The following is a 21,990-nucleotide window of genomic DNA, read 5'->3' on the forward strand; positions in this document are numbered from 1 at the left end:
CCCCCGGTACCCCAGCCCTGGGATCCCCCCTCAGCTCAGCCGGTGCCCCTCAACCCTGCTCTGCTCCCCCTCTCCCCCCCCCACTCTGCAGCACCTTTGAGGCTTCTAGAGCTAAAACTGCCAATTGTGCCCATTGCAGGGGGGGTGGCCAAACCGCCCACTAGGGTTAAGGTGTCAACTCAGCCGGCACAAAGAGGNGGGGGGGTGGCCAAACCGCCCACTAGGGTTAAGGTGTCAACTCAGCCGGCACAAAGAGGGCTCCCAAAATCATCCCTCTGCGGCTGGAAGCGGGTCTCGAGCCGGATGCCCGACGGCAAAAAGCCGAAGCTTATTGCAACCCCCGCGGTGGCGGTCAGCGTCCAGAACAGCAAGCCAGCGGCTGCCTCCATGGGGCTGTGCACAGAGCAAAACCCTCCCCAAGAGCCCACCCCACTGCACAGCAACCAGCTCCCACCACCAGCTCAGCCGGGTCCCACCACCACCCCCAGCAAGGCCTATAGCCGGTGGGGTCCACAGAGAGAGGAATGGATCGGCTCTCCCGGCCAGCACACTCCAGTCCTGCCCCCCCCGGCTGACCCAAGGGGTCACCATAAGGTAGGGGGCCCAGGGATCTGGACTGTGGGCACTCATTCGGCACCCTGGGTCTATCCAGCTACTGTAGGGGGCTCTTCCAGGCCAGAAGGAAGAGCAGGGGAATCACAGACCCTCTCTAGCCTGGAGGGCATCAAGACAGAGCAGGGCCCCCCCGGGAGGGGCTCTGTGAGTCTGTTCTTGCAGCCAGTGATGATCAGCTGCGGCTGGTAATGGCATGCAGCTTCCCAGGCAATACCCTTCCTGCTTCCCCCCCCAAGGGTTCCCTCCTAGCATCCCTCTGCAAGGGCACACGGCACCCCCCACTCCCTCCCCAGCACCCCCCGCCCCAGGCATCCACCGGCCAGCCCAGCTCAGCCCAGGCGGTAGCCACTTGCCCGCTCCACTCGCTTCTTCACGTAAAGCCCAGGGAGGTTCTCAGGGGGCCCGGAGGGGGCCGGATCCTCAGGCTCCATCCTGCAGGCAGCGTCGCCAGACATCTGCGTGCCCAGATCCTTGCAGAGCCCTCCCTCTCCCGGCTCCAGCGAGGCACAAAGCCCCGGCGCCTTCGAGACACAGGCTACGAAATCCAGCTGCCGGCGGGGCCCAGGTTGTGCATTGTCTCCCCTAAGCCGCCCGGAGACTCATTCACATTCTAATGGGCGGCTCGGAAACGAGACACAGAGCGAGCGTAATCCGTGGCCTGCCACCGCTCCAGCCTGCCTGCACAGGCCCAGCTGGGGTCGCGTGACCAAGCCGGGGTCGGCGGGGGGTCTGCGGAGCAGCCCGTTGGTGCCCAGTTGGAGACTGCTGGCCGGGGAACTCCCGGGTGTCTGCACCAGACATGGACAGACAGACACTAGCGCCGGCAGCCAGAGAACGCTGTGCAGAACTCCCCCCCCCAAGCGGTGTCACTACGGAGATTCAGAGGAGTTCAGTGATATTCCCCCCAGTTCTCCATCCTCAAGGGTCTCGATCCAGGACACCTCCCCTCCCCCAAACTAATCAATGCCAGCCTGAGGGGGTGCACACACACCGCGCCACGTTGCCTCTGCAGGAGGGCTCAGGACACAAGGAACACGTCCAGGAGCATCACTCCCTGACATGCTCATCAGCCGTGCCTCAGTTTCCCCATCTGTAAAGCAGGCGCGACAACATGCACCCACCCCATACGGCGCTGGCGTGAGTGACGTGCTTCGAGGTGTCTGATGTCTAGAGACGGGGGAAGGGTTCTTATGGCTACTCCAGGCAGAGGCGTTTCAAAGCAAGAGGCGCTCCAGAGGACAACTTGCTAACGCAGAGAAGAAGCGGCAACATCTCAACAGCCGGTGGCACCGCTCTTCCAGTGTCCACTTCTGGGCACTTACAGCACGCGGCCCCGAGAGACGACGGGAACTGGCGCTTCAGAAACTCTATAGGTTAGAGAGACAGGCCACTCAGTTCCCGGTGAAGGGGCCGCAGGGCCAATCTGAGCCTCCCGACAGAGAAGAGGGCCCATTAACGGCAGTGCCTGTCTGGAAGTTTAACGCCCCAACTTCGCCTTCTTTAAAAAATAGAAGTGTTTCTACGCTTAGAAAATGCAATGGATTTTAGCCACACCGCAGCACTTCCAGTCCCAGGGGATCAGGCCGGCTTCTTCTCCAGTCAGATCGGGGGAATCAAGCAGAGCTGGGTTCTATTCCCAGATCTCCCAGTGACCCACTGGGTGACCTAGGGATTGTCCCTTCCCTTCTCTGGGCCTCAGTTTCCCCATCAGTACAATGGGGTTAATAATATGGGTCCATATTTGCAAGACACGTTAGAAGTGGAGTACAAGAGCTAATATTAGAACTGATTCATCCATTCCTTACCCATCCTGGCTAATAGCCATTAATGGACTTAACCTTCAGGAATTTATCCAGTTCTCTTTTAAACGCTGTTATAGTCCTAGCCTTCACCACCTCCTCAGGCAAGGAGTTCCACAGGTTGACTGTGCGCTGCGTGAAGAAGAACTTCCTTTTATTTGTTTTAAACCTGCTGCCTATTAATTTCATTTAGTGACCCCTAGTTCTTGTATTATAGGAATAAGTAAATAACTTTTCCTTATCCACTTTCTCCACATCACTCATGATTTTATATACCTCTATCATATCCCCCCTTAGTCTCCTCTTTTCCAAGCTGAAGAGTCCTAGCCTCTTTAATCTCTCCTCATATGGGACCCGTTCCAAACCCCTAATCATTTTAGTCGCCCTTTTCTGAACCTTTTCTAGTGCCAGTATATCTTTTTGAGATGAGACCACATCTGTACGCAGTATTCAAGATGTGGGCGTACCATCAATTTATATAAGGGCAATAATATATTCTCAGTCTTATTCTCTATCCCCTTTTTAATGATTCCTAACATCCTGTTTGCTTTTTTGACCACCGCTGCACACTGCGCGGACGTCTTCAGAGAACTATCCACGATGACTCCAAGATCTTTTTCCTGACTTGTTGTAGCTAAATTAGCCCCAACATATTGTATGTATAGTTGGGGTTATTTTTTCCAATGTGCATTACTTTACATTTATTCACATTAAATTTCATTTGCCATTTTGTTGCCCAATCACTTAGTTTTGTGAGATCTTTTTGAAGTTCTTCACAGTCTGCTTTGGACTTAACTATCTTTAGCAGTTTAGTATCATCTGCAAACTTTGCCACCACACTGTTTACCCCTTTCTCCAGATCATTTATGAATAAGTTGAATAGGATTGGTCCGAGGACTGACCCTTGGGGAACACCACTAGTTACCCCTCTCCATTCTGATAATTTACCATTTATTCCTACCCTTTGTTCCCTGTCTTTTAACCAGTTCTCAATCCATGAAAGGATCTTCCCTCTTATCCCATGACAGCTTAATTTACGTAAGAGCCTTTGGTGAGGGACCTTGTCAAAGGCTTTCTGGAAATCTAAGTACACTATGTCCCCTGGATCCCCCTTGTCCACATGTTTGTTGACCCCTTCAAAGAACTCTAATAGATTAGTAAGACATGATTTCCCTTTACAGAAACCATGTTGACTTTTGCCCAACAGTTTATGTTTTTCTATGTGTCTGACAATTTTATTCTTAACTATAGTTTCAACTAATTTGCCGACGTTAGACTTACCAGTCTGTAATTGCCAGGATCACCTCTAGAGCCCTTTTTAAATATTGGCGTTACATTAGCTAACTTCCAGTCATTGGGTACAGAAGCCGATTTAAACATTAATGGCTATTACAAACCATAGTTAATAGTTCCGCAACTTCACATTTGAGTTCTTTCAAAACTATTGGGTGAATGCCATCTGATCCCGCTGACTTGTTAATGTTAAGTTTATCAATTAATTCCAAAACCTCCTCTCGTGACACTTCAATCCATGACAGTTCCTCAGATTTGTCACCTACAAAAGCCGGCTCAGGTTTGGGAATCTCCCCAATATCCTCAGCCGTGAAGACTGAAGCAAAGAATCCATTTAGTTTCTCCGCAATGACTTTATCGTCTTTAAGCGCTCCTTTTGTATCTCGATCATCAAGGAGCCCCACTGGTTGTTTAGCAGGCTTCCTGCTTCTGATGTACTTAAAAAACATTTTATTATCTTTTGAGTTTTTGGCTAGCCGTTCTTCAAACTCTTCTTTGGCTTTTCTTATTACATTCTTGCACTTAATTTGGCAGTGTTTATGCTCCTTTCTATTTGCCTCACTAGGATTTGACTTCCACTTTTTAAAGGAAGTCTTTTTATCTCTCACTGCTTCTTTTACATGGTTGTTAAGCCACGGTGGCTCTTTTTTAGTTTTTTTTCTGTGTTTCTTAATTTGGGGTATACATTGAAGTTGGGCCTCTATTATGGTGTCTTTAAAAAGCGCCCATGCAGCTTGCAGGGATTTCACTTTAGTCACTGTACTTTTTAACTTCTGTTTAACTAACCCCCTCATTTTTGCATAGTTCCCCCTTTTGAAATTAAATGTCACAGTGTTGGGCTGTTGAGATGTTCTTCCCACCACAGGGATGTTGAATGCTATTGTATTATGGTCACTATTTCCAAGAGGTCCTGTTATAATTACCTCTTGGACCAGTTCCTGCGCTCCACTCAGGACTAAATCTAGAGTTGCCTCTCCCCTTGTGGGTTCCCGTACCAGCTGCTCCATGAAGCAGTCATTTAAAGTATCGAGAAATTTTATCTCTGCATTTCGTCCTGAAGTGAAATGTTCCCAGTCAATATGGGGATAATTGAAATCCCCCACTATTATTGAGTTCTTAATTTTGATAGCCTCTCTAATTTCCCTTAGCATTTCATCATCACTATCACCGTCCTGGTCAGGTGGTCTATAACAGATCCCTAATGCTATATTCTTATTAGAGCATGAAATTTCTATCCATAGAGATTCTATGGAACATGCGGATTCACTTAAGATTTACTTCATTTGATTCAACATTTTCTTTCACACATAGTGCCACTCCCCCCCCTCCCCCGCGCACGACCTGTTCTGTCCTTCCGATATATTTTGTACCCCGGAATGATTGTGTCCCATTGATTGCTCTCAGTCCACCAGGTTTCTGTGATGCCTATTATATCAATATCCTCCTTTATCATGAGGCACTCTAGTTCACCCATCTTATTATTTAGACTTCTAGCATTTGTGTACAAGCACTTCAAAAACTTGTCGCTGTTTATTTGTCTGCCCTTTTCTGATGTGTCAGATTCTTTTTTATGTGAATGTTTCTCATCTGATCTGGCCCTTACATTATCCTCCTCCATCCTCTGCTCCTGACTATAACCTGGAGATTCTCGATCATTAGACTCTCCCCTAAGCGAAGTCTCTGTCCGAGCCACATGCTCCTCTGCAGCAGTCGGCTTCCCCCCCATCGCCTAGTTTAAAAACTGCTCTACAACCTTTTTGATATCGTCTCAGCTTGGTGGAGTCTGGAATAAACTGCCCAAGAGGTGAGCCCGCCCCACCTCTCTGCTCATCTCAATTAGTATTATTACGTATTCTGCCTTTTCCAAAGACTCAGGCCCTGGAATGAACAAAGTTTACCATCTCCCCTAGCAACTGCTGCCTTAGCAACCAGGGATTCCTTCCATTCTTCTGCCCCGTTGCCACGGACACCAGGGCTGTCGCTAGCCCAAAATGCTGCCTCAAAAGAAGATGAGAAACCGTGAGGGGGATCGCGCCTCCCTGCCACAGCTCCTGCTCCCCCCCACACACACACACAAGGTAGGTCAGTTTCTGGGGTCCAAGCGCACAGACGCCACCAGGCCCCATAATTTGGGGGTCTGGAATATAAAGGTGCCGGGTTATGCTGCACAATTCCCCACTGACGTGCCGGCCCCTGCTGTTGCCCTCACCCCCGGCCCTGCGGCACTCAGCTCTACTCTGCCCTTGGCCCCTGTGCTGACAGCAGGGGCTAGTTAGCACCGGCTGTGATGGTGATTTCACGACAGGGACACTAACCCACTCAGAAACGGACAGAGACCCATCACCATCCGCAACTGCTGTAACACGGCCCACGGCAGTAGCACCAGATGGTAGCACCTGCCCATCACCACCAACCAGGACTGCACTTGAAAGAGTGACTGAGAAAGGCAACATGTTCCTCCAGGGATGGGCTGGGCTAGCAAAGAGGAAGGTTGCCACTGGAGAGGCCAAGCGGCTCAGGCACAGGACTGGGACTCAGGAGACCTGCATTCTGTTCCCGGCTCAGCCACCGGCCTGCTGGGTAATCTTGGGAAAATCACTTTCCCCTTCGGTGCCTCAGTTTCCCCACCTGCACAGAGGGGATAATGATCCCGACTTCATGGGTTGAGATCTACCGATGACAAGCGCTATCCCAGAGCTATGGTTTTTTATTATTATTATTTCCATAAGGACAGACACACAGCCACCATCACTGAAGCGAGCTATGCCAAGCGCTCCCAGGCCAGCGAAGCCGGAGATAACCGCCGCTCCCATGCTTAGCCTCGAAGGAAAGAATCTGCCGTCATTCGGACCGAGCTAGGACTCATCAATCACCGCCCCATTCCCAGCTCACAGCGTGTGATGCTCAGAGTTCACAAAGAGCTCCTCGCGCATCGATCTACAGCGCCTGGGATCAAACCTCTCTCCGGCCATCTAGCCAGGGGAGCCATTCGCTGCTTTCTCTCTCCCCAGAGCCTTGTAGGAACGCCTTTCCGCAACGATCCCAGACTAACCCAGTGTGGCTGCTGCCAGAGCATTGCCACAGCTGCGTGGTCACAACACACAGACATTTGACCTGGTCACCCCTCCGTACAGATGGAGGGGCAGCCAGGCTACATGGTGCTGCGACCGGGCGCCTGGGAGTCGGTTCCTGTACTGCCCTCAAAAAATATCTGAATTGGTGCCACTGCCTTGTAGTGTTTGGTATTCCACTTTCACACCATGCAGCTCTCTCCTCTCCTTCATCACCCTCTGCCGTCAACCCCCCTCCAGCCCACCCCACGCTGCTGAGATCACTGCCCCCCTGCAGCGCTGATCATTGCTTCTCGTGGGATCCCTGGCAACCCCCCCCAGAGTCTGCGCTTCTCCTCCGCATCTTCGAAGCTCTCCAGCCTGCCAGCATCTCGGCCTTGACCTCCTCCTGCGCCTGCTAACTAAGGGTACATCTACCCTGGAGCTGGAAGGGGTCAGTTCTAGCTCAAGGAGACATACCGGCGCTAGCTCCGATCCAGCTAGTGTGCTAAATATAGACACGTAACCTCAGCGGCACAAGGGGCTAGCTGCCCCAAGTATATACCGATGGCCGCAGACAGGGCATTCTTGGGGCAGTGAGCCAAGTCCCCTTCCCCACTCCAAACTTTCTCCTTTCTCCCACTGCCCCTCACTTGGGAACAGCCTAATACCACCCCGGTCCCCTCCTTCAAACAACTCCCAACCTCCAGCTCCCGCGATCACCCCTCAGTTGGGGTGTATTCTGTGATCTACTCGTGCAAAGTCCTCTGCACAGCGTGTTATTAGCTGGGTGCAGTTCAGCTGTCATACAGCACTACAGGTGCTGTTTACATACACGCAACCACCGCCCACCACCCTCCCTCCCCCCCCGGGGGCCAGAGCATCCGCCCAGCACCCTCCCTCCCCTGGGGGCCAGAGCCCACCAAGGGACTCCGACCTAAGTGCTTTTCAGAGATTTGTTACTGCACTTGGAGAAATCCAGCAACAAAACCTCCATTCAAGCAGCCCGACGGGCGGGAGTTGGGAGTGGGAGGGTCCCTCTGGCCCAACATCCCCCTCGGGGCCTTCGCTGCAGCCGGAGTCGCACAAAGGACGGGATTCAGAGCTTCCATTGTAGCTGCTGGTTTGAAATCAAACGCTCAGTGTCACTGGAAGGGGCTTTTCTGTGCTTTAACCCCCGTGGCCCGCCCGGCTGTGTCGGGCGCAGGTCAGTACCCCACCCCCAAGGTGAGTGCCAAGGACACCGACCGGCTGCTATCCCAACCACTAGCCACCAGGCCTTTTATTTCCTCTGGGGCAAGTCCCAGCAAGCCCCGGTCACATTCCCTGCAAGAACATGCCCAGACAGGCCCCTGATCCTGGCGCGGACAAGAACACACACAACTTCCCTCAGAATCAGCCAACCTGTGTATTCCACCGGGTCACTGCCCCAGACGTGCCGCTGTGCACGGGGCCCCCCGGCAGGGAAACACGTTGCATTGTGGGCTGCCAGTTTTGGTTGACCAGGTTCCTGGAGGTTTCATCACATGACATAACCTTTCATTAAAGATTAAGCTCTAATGCCTGGAGACTCCAGGGCAATCCTGGAAGGGTGGCAACTCTCTATCAGTCGGCCCCCACAGCACGTTCCCATCTTGGCACATCAATGCGAGAGAGCTGGGACTTTCCGCCCAGCAGGAGGTCGAGAGCAGCCAGGCATGCAACTGCACGGGCCCCCCTAGCGAGGCAGGAGCAGCCAAGACCCCAGCAACAACGTGCACTGGTAGAGAGGCAACAACCAGGAGCCCTCTCTCCCCACAGTGCTTACTGGCAAGGGCTGAGTTGAAATGCTACACAGACGTGCTACAAGCTGGAAACTCGACCCAGCTATCAGAGCATGCTTCCCGGCCCCGCTGTAGTGCTTAACGCAGTGCCAAACGAGCACCATTGCCTGGGGACAGCCATTCCCTGGTTCCTAACCAGATCTCAGGGCTCAGCTGGTTTCAATGTGGCTATCCCTCTGTGGGGGGAGGGATAGCTCAGTGGTTTGAGCATTGGCCTGCTAAACCCAGGGTTGTGAGTTCAATCCTTGAGGGGGCCATCTAGGGCAAAAAATTGTCTGGAGATTAGTCCTGCTTTGAGCAGGGGGTTGGACTAGATACCTCCTAAGGTCCCTTCCAACCCTGATATTCTATGAAGGGGGAGAGTCGGGTTTAAGACAAAGCGAGATGTTCTGAGCACACCGGCCGGGGAAGAGTCCCGAAGCGATGGGGTTCACCAACCCCAAGAGACCAGACGCAAAACCAAATCGAACCCAGCAGATTTGCTTCCAAGCTAGAACACACAGGGCCCCATCCCCAGTGCATGGGCCTCCTGCACACGCACCCTCACCACCGGCACTGGAGGTGGAAGAGGCTCCAAGGAGACCCCGGGGGTGGGGAGGGAGGATGTTTCTTCAGACTCAGCTGCCCTACTGCACCTCATTAAGGCCTGATGGCTAGAGCGGGGCAAATCACAGATTGTTCTGTTCACGGCTGGTAACGCCCAAAAAATGAGGGTCTCTAGTTATTTTGGGTCACCTGAAAAAAAACAAGATTTTTCTAAATTTTTGGCCAATCGAAAAGTCGTGAAAAAACAATTGTGGCTTGAACGAAGAAAGGGGGCGGCTCCATGCTGAGCATTACGCGGGGGATGTGATAGACGTCTCTAAAATCACGACGGGTGTGGAGAAAGTGAATAAGGCAGTGTTATTTACTCCTTCACATAACACAAGAACCAGGGGTCACCCAATGAAATTACTAGGCAGCAGGTTCAAAACAAACAAAAGGAAATATGTCTTCACACAACGCACAGTCAACCTGTGGAACTCTTTGCCAGAGGATGGTGTGAAGGCCAAGACTATAACAGGGTTCAAAAAAGAACTAGATAAGTTCATGGAGGATAGGTCCAACAATGGCTGTTAGCCAGGATGGACAGGGATGGTGTCCCTAGTCTCTGTTTGCCAGAAGCTGGGAATGGGCAACGGGGGATGGATCACTTGATGATTCCCTGTTCTGTTCATTCCCTCTGGGGCACCTGGCATTGGCCACTGTCGGAGGACAGGACACTGGGCTACATGGACCTTTGGTCTGACCCAGTCTAGCCGTTCTTATATTCTTATTTTCCCTTTAATGTTTTTGTCATAAAATTCGAGGGCATTTCAACGTGAAAAGTTGAAATGTTTCGTTTGGAAACTGTCAAAAGGAAATGTTCTGACATTTTCAGAATTTTTTTCAGTGTCTTCCTCCCCTCCCACCCCCCCCCGACACACACACACACACACACACACACACACACACACACACGTCCGCTTCAACTAAAACACTTTGGTGAAATCGACCGGAATCTGCGGAATGTTTCAGTCGACCCCACTCTTCACTGTTTTTTGCCAAAAAAAAAAAAAAAAAAAAAAGTTTCAGATGAAAAGTTTTGCCCAGCTCCGATGACGACCTCCCCTCCCCCCCATGGCAGAGCCCCATTTCTGGCACAAAGGACTTCTCCCTGAGCACAGAGCTCAATGGAGCTGCCCCAGCACATCCTATGGTGCCTGCCTGAACACAGACCCGGGGGCGGGGGAGGATCCACCCCCATCCGGACAGGCACGGCTTCCCACACCTACCCTCTCGCTGATGGCGTTGTATTTGATGGCCAACTCATCGCGCTCGGCCCGGCTCTGCGCCAGCAGGTCCTCGACACGGGACAGCTCCTGCTGCAGGATGCGGTTCTCCTCCTGGAGGGAGAGGAGCGACGACATCTCCCCAGGGCAGGCTGCTGCGGGGAGAAGAGCGAGAGCCGTAGCAGAGCAGGGCAGGACGGGCATCAGCGCCCAGCTGGGGGCGCCCACCCCAGAGCCACAGGGAGGCGGCTGCCTGGAGAAGAAGCTGGCCCTGTGGCTCTCCTAGCAGAGGTCCAGATCACCCCAGTTTAAGGCCTTGGTAACAGGCATGACATCCACAATACTAGATGCGGCCGCATGGGTGATCACCCACGTTCCACGTGACGCACCCAGCGGTGCCACAGAGCGAGGTGGGGCCAGCCCAGCCCTGTCCCCTTCCTCCCAAGCCCAGGGCAGAGTCGCAGCAGGATTTCCTGGGAGCCCTCAACACAAGCCTCCCAAGCCAGCGGCCAGTGGCAGCACGAGATGTAGAGCCCTTTGTGGGAAGACGGAGGCTGATAGATACAGCCAGACCCTGGGCTCCAAGAGATGGAGAAGAAAGTGGGGCCGGGGGTGCTGGGGGGGGAATATCAACTGAGGTACAAGGCAGCCGTAGCTCCAAGCCCCTCCCTGGGCTGCATTGCTTTGCTGCCTAAATCAGCGACCTCCTTTGGCAGTGGACACCCAGACTGGGCGCTCCATCAGGGCACAGTCCCGGGGCACTGGAAGGGTTAATCTGGCTGCCGTGGGTGGCCCAGCTCTCCCCTGGTTTGGTGGGCCCCACAGCAAGGGAGGTTTTGTGGGAGGGGCCCCGAGCCTTTAAAGCACCAGTTTTGCACTGCATGGGGGATGGGGAATTTAGCAAGGCAGCCGGCCTGCTTGGATCCAGCAGACTGGGGTCTAGTCTCTGCAAAGGCGGCTGCACTCCACACCATCTAGGCATGGTCCTGAGGCTCCTGGCAAGCTACCACCGCAGCCATCAGGTGGGCACAGCCTGGCAAGGACCAGGGGCCAAGAACCCGCCGAGAAGCTGCTCCTTGGTGGCTGTGGTTTGGCGTGGCCGGGCAGAACCCACGCACTCCCCCAGCACGAGGCTCAGCCCAGTAGGGTACGGCGGTGAGCGGGTTAGACTGATGGACACGGAGAACGGCAGGGGGGCAGGACTGCCACAACCCTACCTGGGCTCTCCTGCTGTGACAGGTTCTCGGCGACGATCTCTCGGATCCGGGCGGGCAGGCGGGTGGGGGGCGCGTCCTCAGAGCTGCCCCGAATGGTAAGACTCTTCCCCTCCCCTGAGGTCAGCACGCTACTCTCCAGCTTCTGTGGGGCGCGAACACAGCAGGCTGAGCGCGAGAGCCAGGCCCGCCAACCTGGCGCTCGGTCGCTTGTTCCCCCTACGGACAGGAGCTACCCCAGGAGGTCTCCATAGCCCGTACGGCCTCCTCCTGGCCCTTCGTGGCCCTGTGCACCTTGGCAAATGCCTTGAACTCGCTCTGCACCTTCCTGGCACTGCAACTCGTGCTCCCCAGACAGACATACTGGGAGGCAGCCTGGTGCTGCTCAGACACCAGTCAGCCAATCAAGACACAATGCAAAGCCCGTCCAACCCTCCTAACCAGCTGTGGCTGGGATACAGGTGACTGACTGTGGAGAGGCCAACGACAGGAAGTTGGGATGCTCAAGACTCCGTCTAGCTGGATTGGACCCAGGTCCCCAGAAACATCACAGGCAAAGCCAACATGGAACCAGGGGATTAGCAGCCAACCTGCTGACCTGGGTTCAAATCCTGCAGGTCTGGTGGGTTTCACCCTATCACATATCCAGCCATGCTGTAAACTCACTGCACGCACCTGCTCAGGAGAGGGACACGCCTGCAGTGGCCCAGGACAGAGGAGCAGGGCAGAGATGAGGGAGGAGCAGCAAGAACAGCGGTGGGCATGGGGGAGTTTACACAGCACCTGGCTGCTCTACAGGTCCTTTGCATTGTGCTAATACCCAAATTCACCCCGAACAGCAGAGGAAAGAAACGTCAGCAGGAGCTGGGAAAAGGAAATATTGGGGGGAGGGGGAGATTTAGCGGCCCCTGGCCCCAAGATGCTAGTGTAAGAGATCAGTGCCCCAGCACCCCCATGATTGGACTCAGTCAGGGACAAATAAAAAAAACGAATCCACTGGACTTTATGACATGCCACAAAAATCCTTGGCAATACCCAGGCTGCCGGCCACTGCAGGTTCCATTTTCCACCCTCATTTGCTTAAACGTGGCAGCATCTTTCCCAGGGAGGACGACAGCACCTCTAGGGTCCTGGTCACCACCTGCCTGTCCTGGGTTCAGATCACGCGGGGGAAAGTCCACATCAGGCTTCTGGGTCATTTCCCCTTCACTTGTCACCAGCAAGGCCGACGGATGGTTGTTTCAGCTGCAATGGGATCAACCCCACCCTCCCCAAGGGAGATTCATGGGGCCAGGCCAGACCCAATAGTCCCTGGGGTCAGGCTGAGAATGAGAGGAGAAGAGTATTTTTACTGTCAGCCCCAATCAATGGGGCGCCAGATCCTAGCCTCCAGCTCCTGGCCCTGGGGAGAACAATCCTCACACCCCGTCGCTCACTTTCTAGTGCTGGGCTGACAACCCAGGAGGCTGAAGTCCTCAGGTAGCGCCTGATCCAAAGCGCGCAGAGGTTGATGGTGGGTCCGTCGAGGGCAGGGCAAGCTCCCACCGTGACACCGTCCATTCAACCCTCGGCCTCACCGCAGAGGCAAAGGGGCCGGGGGTGAGAAAGGTTTTTGTGGGGTGTGGAAATCTGGGCACGAGGGACCTGGCTGGAGACCAACCCACTCGCTTTACACAGGCCACTGAACAGCCACCAGGATGGAAGCAACTTCCCATCGCTCCTGGCAGTTCAGACCCAAACCAAGAGCTCGGAGGCAAAAGGCTCCCGGTTCCATTACCAAGCCCCAGCCCCTCTACTTATCCCACGAGGAGCCCAGATTTGGACCCAAGTTATTCAGGGGTGCAGCTCAGAGCTGTGACACCCCCAGAACCCAGGAATGGGCAAAGCACTTTGCAAACACTTTCTAGGTGCAAGCTCCCCAAGAAGCCCTTACAAACACGGACCTAATCTCTCCCTGCCCCGCCACGCCCGTCCCTGCCAGGGCAATACGGACAGGCATCCTTTACCCATTGGCTCACCTCACACCCGAGAGCTCTACGGTATTTTCCAGAGAGGCTCTCCCCCTGGCCTGGAATGGGCTTGGGAGTCAGACCCAGCCCTGCCTCCGAACCCGGTTCCTTTGCAGCTTTCATTTCAGGGGATAAAAACAGTGCCCTAATACAAAGCAATCCAATCAGGTGCCAGCGTGTGCACCCGTTTCGAGCCTGTCGAGGGGCTGACAGGCAGGGCCGGCTCCAGGCACCAGCTTCTCAAGCAGGTGCTTTGGGCGGCCGCTCCGGAGAGGGGTGGCATGTCCAGGTATTCGGCGGCAATTCGGACCTCAGATCGCGATCGCGGCTTTTTTTGTTTGTTTGTTTCGGCTGCTTGGGGCGGCCAAAACCTTGGAGCCGGCCCTGCTGACAGGTGATCTGCACAGGGGGGTAGAAAAGTTGGGCTTTTCTGCTTCTTTCCTTACTGGAGGACTCTGCAGCCAGGTGGAGAACTTCGAGGATGATGCGATTACAAGCATCAAACCCGAGCAACGATGTTTTTTTAAAAATCACGCATATAACTCCAATGTCTGGCACATGCTTGGGAGACAAACACTCCAGGATGGATTAAATTACACGGGCGCCCCTTTAATAACTGGCCCATACATCTCCCACCCTGTCTCTAGCTGTCCAAACGACAACTGGGAAGGCAAGATATAATATTCCAGATATTGTACGGTTTAAAAAACAAAGGGGGGAGGGAAAGAAAAAAACCTTTCAAGCTTCACATATATATCCTAAAAAAATTCATCAGCTTAGCAGCTCACCCTTAATCCAAGCGAGCAGCATTTTCAAGGAGGCCTTTCAGGACTGGCTCACACACTGTTGCTACCCAAACAGTCAAGACAAAGGGCAAAGAGGGGTCTTTGGAATATACCAGGGGCCTGATTCGCCTCTCGTTGGCCCCAGTGTAAATCGCGAGCAGCCCCACTGAAATCAGTGTGAAACCGGTGTGAAACCCGAATCAGGCACTGGGTCCCCCAGCAATTCTCCCGGCCCTGGGGGGTGTAAAATGGCTCAGAAGTCGGGGCTGGCTTGAGCCACAGCAGGGAGAGGGGGAGTCGGTCGGTGCCACACGTACAGGCTCCGCTTGCAAGGCGAGGAAGCGCGTGAAACCCAGGAGTTTCCGATCCGGAGTGAGACCAGAACCGGGCGCTCCCTCCTCCCCCGAGTCCCTGCCCGGGTCCTTTCAGCCTGGCGCCCCGCAACCCGAGCAGCCCCTCGGAAAAGCGAAACCACCCCACCAACCTGGATCACCGCCTCCAGCTTCAGCTCGGCGTCCGCTGCGCGCTCGGGGGCGCTCATGGGGGGGTCCCCGGGAAATCCGCGAGCCCCCCGCCAGCCGGCCCAGCCCTCCCCGCCCCTCTTCCCGGCTGCTAGCGGCTCAGGGGCGTCCCATCGCCTGGGGCCCCCGCGGGCCCTTCCCCGGGCAGCGCCCGCTCCGCACCCAAAGCGCAGCGCCCGGGGACTCAGGATTCGGGTGAAGTCCCGCTCCCCCGTGTGACCCTCCGGGCAGGGAGACCCAGGGCGGCCCGGGAGGCGGGCAGGCGGCCCAGGGATCCCGCCCCTTCCTGGAGATTTCATTCATGGCCATCCTCTCCCTGCCCTGGGGTCCTAGCGCTCCCCAGCCGCCCGCCGCAGAGAGGCGAGACATGGGCCCTGGACGTGGCTACGAGCTTTGGGCTGGTTTTAGCCACCGCAGGAGCCCTGAGTGCTGGAGGGGGAGTGGGTTCTACAGTTACAGGTGCCCCCAAGGAGTTTGGGGAGACTAGGATCAAAGGGTGTTAAAACACGTTAATCCACACGTTTTAAAGCTGAGTGTGGACAGGGTAAAGGGTTATGCTGAGGCCAAGAATTTAGGATTCAAACTGGGAGGGGACATTTCTACAGGGATGGAGACTATGCAGTTGCCATTACTGACAAGGAAAACTGTGGGAGGGATATTCAGCCCCGTGCTTCCGGGCTTAAGGTAATCTCTAACTATTAAAGATCAGGATAAGACCCAGTGTGGAGGGCAATTTACCCCACATCGGCCCCCTGAAGGGGAGGGGTCTTGAACAATGATGGATTAGCCAGTGGGCCAACAGCACCCGTGCCCAGGGCCCGCAGCCAATTTGGGGGGGCCTGGAAAAATGGGCATCCCAACCCGCTCCGCCCATCCGCCCTGCCAGGGAGCGGGGTCAGGGAACAGGGACTTGCCCTACTCTCCCCACCCGACGTTACTGCTGGGGAGCGGGGGAAACCTGACCCCATTTCCCTGGCAGCAGCAGGGGGGGGGGAAGGACTGCAGGTGGAAGGAGTGGGGCAGGGCCCCCACTTGCTCTGGCCCAGGGCCCCACAAAACTGTCATCTGCCTCTGGTCTCGAACCTTTTTCTGAAGCTGTCCACTGTCAGAGCCAGGATACTGGGACAGACAGACTGATCCAGTCCAGCACCTGCCATCCCCAGCATCCGGGAATCTCTCAGGCACCATAGGCCTGAAAGCTCCTTCCTTTTACTAGCTAGTAGGGAACACGGATTCATGTGATCAGACTCCGGCTAGTCAAAGGCTGGTGTGACAGATTAAGCCCCCAGGAAGGGTCCAGAAGAGAAATCAACCTGCTAGAAAACCCAGCACCTCTCCAAGGCCTGAGAATTTTGCTGTAAATCACACTATGCGTGAAAACATACAGCACTCTCAAACGTGCCCCTCCCCTCTGTGCCCCCTGCCACTAACGGCCGGGGAGAATCAGACTAATACTTTGCCCTTCTCGGGAGCCTTTTGCCCAGGAAGAGCTTTACAGACTCATGAAGCCGCACAGCACCTCTGGCAGGTGGATTGTATTAGACCCATTTTACAAATGGGGAAACTGAGGCACAGAAAGACAAAAGGGACTCGCCCTCGGTCACCCTGCAAAGTTGGTGGGAGAAGCTAGAAATGGAACTCAGTGAATCCGTCTCCCTGTGTCCTGTTCTACCCACTAAGCGACACCGTCTTGAATAAAGGCAGCTTCAACCTAGCCACCTGGTCTCCTGAGAAGCCAGAGGGATGGGCAGCAGGGTTTCCAGCAACTGAAGCAAATGGCACAAAAAGGCCATTATACTGCCCCAATCGGGTTACACTGCGTCCTCTTGCCTACCAAGGTATAGTGCATCTAAGGGATGTCTACGCTGCACTGGGTAACTGCAGCTCAGGTAGGCGTACCGGTGCTACCTCTAACCCTGCTAGCACAACTAAAAACAGCAGTGAGGACACAGTGGCATGGACCCTGGCACAGACTGTACCTAGGGTTCCAGATGGGCTCGCACAGGCCACGCTGAAGCCCGTGCCACTGCATCTTCACTGATTTCTTTAGCCGTATTCCTAATGGGCACGCCTCCCCGAGCTGCACTCAAACCTCCGATCGCAGGGTAGACCTACCCAAAGACACAGGTTCACACCGTCCTTCTGGGCTCACAGCTGGGACCCTAACTTTACACTTCACAGCTGTCTCTTACACGAGCATTTTTAGAAGACTCTCCCATGGTTGCACTAGCACCGGTGCAGCTCTGCTGGTGCTAGTGATAGTGCAAACCCTAACGGGGGCCAGTCGTTGGTGTTATCACCACTGCCTCAGCTAACCTGCCCTCTGGTGGACAAGGCTCAAAGGGGACATCTCTGGGGTCACCAACATCATCATCTGAAAGCAAAGCAGGGTGCACTAGGACCCAAGAGTAACCTAGCTTTGGAGCGGGGAGAAGGGGGGATCAAGCCAATGGGGGAGAGGGATATGATGCGAGATGGTGCTTTGCCCAACCCCTAAGCAACCGTCTCTATGACAACTTCAAACCTCCATTACTATGGTAATACAAATGTGGGCAAACTCCATTGCTGAAGAATCCTGCCTTTTCAGACCTTGATGGGGCTTAAGCAGAAGCGAGGCCCTTTGATTTCAGTTGTTACTTTGCTAAACTTTCCGGGTAACTTATCAGTATTTATTACAAAACTTAAACAGCGTGTGAACATCGATTATTAACATCGAAATTAACAGTTTTCAGGATAAAGATCAGAGTTACTATGGGGAGACAGGAGGACAGTAAAAAAGCAACGGATAGAAAAAAGTAAAAGTATTGAAAGTCAAAGCAGTTTAATGCTGTGGTTTACTTCACAAATTGGACACTAACCGTATTTTCACCCATGCGGGCATCTTCCGCTACATTGCCTTATTTTAACAGACAGCCTCGCTTTTAACACTTCGACTGACTTATTATTAACATAAACACTTTCACCTAATGTAGTGGATTGGATTTCCTTAACACACAGCATTTTCATGTACCTTAGTATTCCCAAATTCGGCTGTAAATCAGTAAAAATGAAACAATCGTTTTTGTGAAACCTGGAAATATAGGACCTAACCACATCAGCTACAACATCACCGGCTCGTTCACCTGCACATCTACTAATGTGATATATGCCATCATGTGCCAGCAATGCCCCTCTGCCATGTACATTGGCCAAACCGGACAGTCTCTACGCAAAAGAATAAATGGGCACAAATCAGATGTCAAGAATTATGACATTCAAAAACCAGTAGGAGAACACTTCAGTCTCCCTGGACACTCAATAACAGACTTAAAAGTGGCAATTCTTCAACAAAAAACCTTCAAAAACAGACTCCAAAGAGAAACTGCAGAACTGGAATTAATTTGTAAACTGGACACCATCAAATTAGACTGAATAAAGACTGGGAGTGGATGGGTTACTACAAAAACTAATCCCCCCCCCCAACTGTTACTCACACCTTCTTGTCAACTCTTTGAAATGGGCCACCCTGATTACATTGGCCTCATCACCACTACAAAAGTGACTTTTCTTTCCTTGGTATTCTACTGTTGAGAACAGGCCACTTCCATCTTAATTGAATTGGCTCGTTAGCACCAACCCCCACACACACACTTGGCAAGGCAATTCCCATCTTTTCATGTGCTGTGTATATATACCCGCCTATTGTATTTTCCACTCCATGCATCTGATGCAGTGGGTTTTAGCCCACGAAAGCTTATGCCCAAATAAATGTGTTGGTCTCTAAGGGGCCACAAGGACTCCTCGTTGTTTTAACTGACAATGAAAGGCCTTAAGTAGAAGCAAACGTTGGAAGACCCCAGTGTTCCCCATGAGGCCGTCCATAGAGAGGTTAGGTTGGTAAGAATCCTTCCCAAACAACAAATATTTTCATCTTAAAATCAGCCTGTAAACGGAGAGAATCTCATACAAATAAACTGAGAATGAACGAGGCAAAAATTAACAGCTGCAGCTAAGCCCAGAAGTCCTGCTGTCTCTGCTTGTAAGCATGTCTACACTAGAAACACCCTTTTGGGATGCTGTTAGCACCAGCTATGTTGCTGTGCTCTACACGTAGGTGTCCCTTTAGAAACACACGACAGACAGATTGGTTCTGGAGCTGACTGCTCAGATCTCAAACACCCCAGACTTTATTGGCAGTCACTGGATTCGAACCCCCAAATCCAAAGGCCTAAATCAGATCTCAGGGCAGAAGAACCCGGATTTCTAGGTCCAATTGGCTCCCAGTCCAAGAGGGTGGAAAGCTCATGACCCAGCAAGATTTCTGCCATCTGAGGGATGAGGACGATGGGCTTTTCCAAGCCACCGGATTTTCTCCCCGCGGAGTCCCATCCTTACACGATGAAAGGCTCAGGTGAGCCTCCAGTGGGGTCCCACTGAAAGTCAATAAGGGCAGATGGGCTAGAACTCTGCACGAGCCGACAAAGTGGGCAGAGCCCGGCCACCTCCGCATTACAGCTGTGCAGCTCCGGCACTGCAGCTGGGCCGCTGTAGCCTCGACGCCTCCCACGTCACTGGAAGGGGGGTTTCTGCGGATGCAGTTAACCCACCTCTCCGAGAGGCGGTAGTTAAGCTGACTGAGGAATCCTGCCATCGATCTAGCTGCATCTATAGTGGGCGTTGGGTCGACCTCACTATGGCGCGAAATTTTCCCCAGCCCTGAGCGACATAACTCGGTCGATCCGTTTTAAGATGTAGACGGGGCCTCAGTAAATCTATGCCAGGAGGATGAAAAGGCTGATTTTCACTGGCCTCTACTCGACCATCCCTATTATTATATTACAGTGGTGGCCAGATCAGGATCAGGGCCGTAGCATACGGTGTACTGGACAAACAACATAAAGTCCCTACACCAATGAGCTTGCAGCAGAAGGCCCTGATCCTGCACTACATATCAGGCAAGTGTGCCCTGGTGGCCACGCAGAACCATTCTGCAGCACCTGGGTAGGCACATTGCAAGACCAGGGCTCAGTGTCAGACAAGATGCAGCGAGTGCGTACGGCAGAGAGAGGGGTGTTCAGTTTACAAAGGGAAAACAATATTTCCCCCTAACTGCCACCTCTGCAGAATCACCCTGGACGCACAGTCAAGCTGGCCTCTCCTTCTCCGACATCACCAGGCACAGAGCTCCAACAGGTCAGGTCCTGCCTCCCCCCACAGCTGTGCCACGCCCACTGCTTGTGCAGGTGTAACTGACCAGAACTTAGCAAACAACGCACAAGGAATGAGAGAGTCCAGCTCCCCCCTCTGTCAGCCGCCTTGGCTCCTACAGGGAAACGGGAGTTAGACCCTATATGAGGGTCTAACAAGTGGTGCAGTGATGCTGAGACGCACCCGGGGCCAATCGGATGCAGGCCACTGCCCCAGATTCCCTTTTTAGAGGAGACCCACATTGTAAACAAGGGTGGTGCTCTCAAGGAAACCAAACAAGAAGCCGGCGACTTAAAGCCCCCACAGAACGAGTACACGTGTCACAGACCCAACCCCAACCCTTCTGCTGGCTTGACCTCACCTCCTCTTCCCGTAGGGGGCTTTGTGGACATCCCTGGGGATTACGGACAGCCCTGCTGAAAGCCCAGCCCTGCTGAACTGAGGCGGAGGTGCTCATGATATTGTGAGCTGACCCTGCAGGGCAGCAGGGCAGGCCTGAACCAGGGTGATTCTGGATCTGGACCCTTCCCGTGCTATCAAATATAGATTAGGGAACCCCCAAGCCCCCCCCCATCCCTGTCTGTTCCGAGTCACTCTTTGTAGGTTCCCCTCTGCCGGTAAGAAGCAGCACAACGATTCAGCGTCACCCAGATAAACAAACACGCCAGCAGCAGATGGCTCAGCAGTGAGATGCGTTTTACGCAGAACAGACATCGTGAAAGGAGGGAGCAGGGGGATTAAGGCGGGAGGCTTGGGATCGAGGCAGCCGAGAGCATCTGACGGGAACTGGGGAGGGTGGAGGGGGAGGTCATGGGAGCTGGAAGATCAATGAGTCAGTGATGGGGAAGGAGACTGGGTTTTGGTAAATCTGGACCCTTTTTAGTCTTGATCCAGATCCCAGCAGCGCTTTGGCTGGGTGATTACTGTTCAGACTGTGCACATATAATCCCTCTGTGCGGGCCTCCCCTGCTTTCCGGTAAGCAGAATAGTTCACGGCAGCAGGAACACGCCCCAAGAAGCAGCATTAAGCTGGATGCTCACAGGCCGCAGGTGTAAAGGGCCATAATGTAGGATAGCAATAAGCTTTTGGGGGACCGTTTTTTTGTCTTGCACGTGTGCTCTTCAGCAGTGTAGCCTAGGGGCTAGAGCAGTGGCCTAGGGCTTAGGAGACTTGGGATCTATTCCCAGTTCTGCCACTGGTCTGCTGAGTGACCTTGAGCAAGTCATGTCCCTGCTCTGTGCCTCAGTTTCCCCTTCTGTAACATGGGGCTAACGCTACTGAATCTTTGCAAAGCGCTTAGAGATCTGCTGAGGAACCGCACTAGACAAGAGCTAGGGATCAGCACCTAGCCCAGTGGCGTGCTGATCCTTGCTTGGGATCCCACCAGAAGACATCGCAGAGAACAGCGATGCCAGGTGTGTGTTGCTGATTCTAGGATTTAACCTTTCACCTGCAAGTGTCCATCAATAAATCTATCATCCCGACCCTGTAACGGGAGGGGGAGACGGGGGAGCCAATATCTTTGATTGGACCAGCTTCTGCGGGTGAAAGAGACGAGCGTTTGAGCCACACACAGAGCTCTGGAGCAGCTTTTCTGCCCGGATGTGCGAGATGCCAGGCGTGCCACCGAGACAGGCGGCGAGGTCATTAGTGCCCTGCCTGTCACACGGATCCTCGTGTTCAGAGCCAGAGCCCCCAGCCGTTGCAGAGCGTTGTATTTACGTGGTGTGGCGGGAGCGAGCTAGGGAGGGGAAGGAGGGTTACAGGGTTACCAGTGGCTGGGCAAAACACAGCTGCCCCCAGCAAGGGTCTGGTCCTGCCCTTCCCCCTTCACAGTCAGAGCCACAGGGCCTCCCACCACAATCCCCAGAGAGGGGGAAGA

The 21,990-nt window shown here is 53.8% G+C and overlaps 1 protein-coding gene across 1 annotated transcript in view; it reads right to left on the reverse strand.

Annotated features, from left to right (window-relative positions):
* CROCC (ciliary rootlet coiled-coil, rootletin) overlaps positions 1 to 15,177 on the reverse strand; it is a gene marked incomplete in the record, with an annotated part of 61,912 nt that extends 46,735 nt beyond the window's left edge. Inside the window, 3 exon segments of the mRNA XM_034753255.1 lie at positions 10,395 to 10,546; positions 11,609 to 11,750; positions 14,884 to 15,177. Coding sequence (XP_034609146.1) covers positions 10,395 to 10,546; positions 11,609 to 11,750; positions 14,884 to 14,940 — 351 coding nt within the window.
* Between the last annotated feature and the right edge of the window lie 6,813 nt (positions 15,178 to 21,990).

The sequence above is a fragment of the Trachemys scripta genome, chromosome 19 (genome assembly GCF_013100865.1).
Source record: "Trachemys scripta elegans isolate TJP31775 chromosome 19, CAS_Tse_1.0, whole genome shotgun sequence".
NCBI classification, from domain to species: domain Eukaryota; kingdom Metazoa; phylum Chordata; order Testudines; family Emydidae; genus Trachemys; species Trachemys scripta.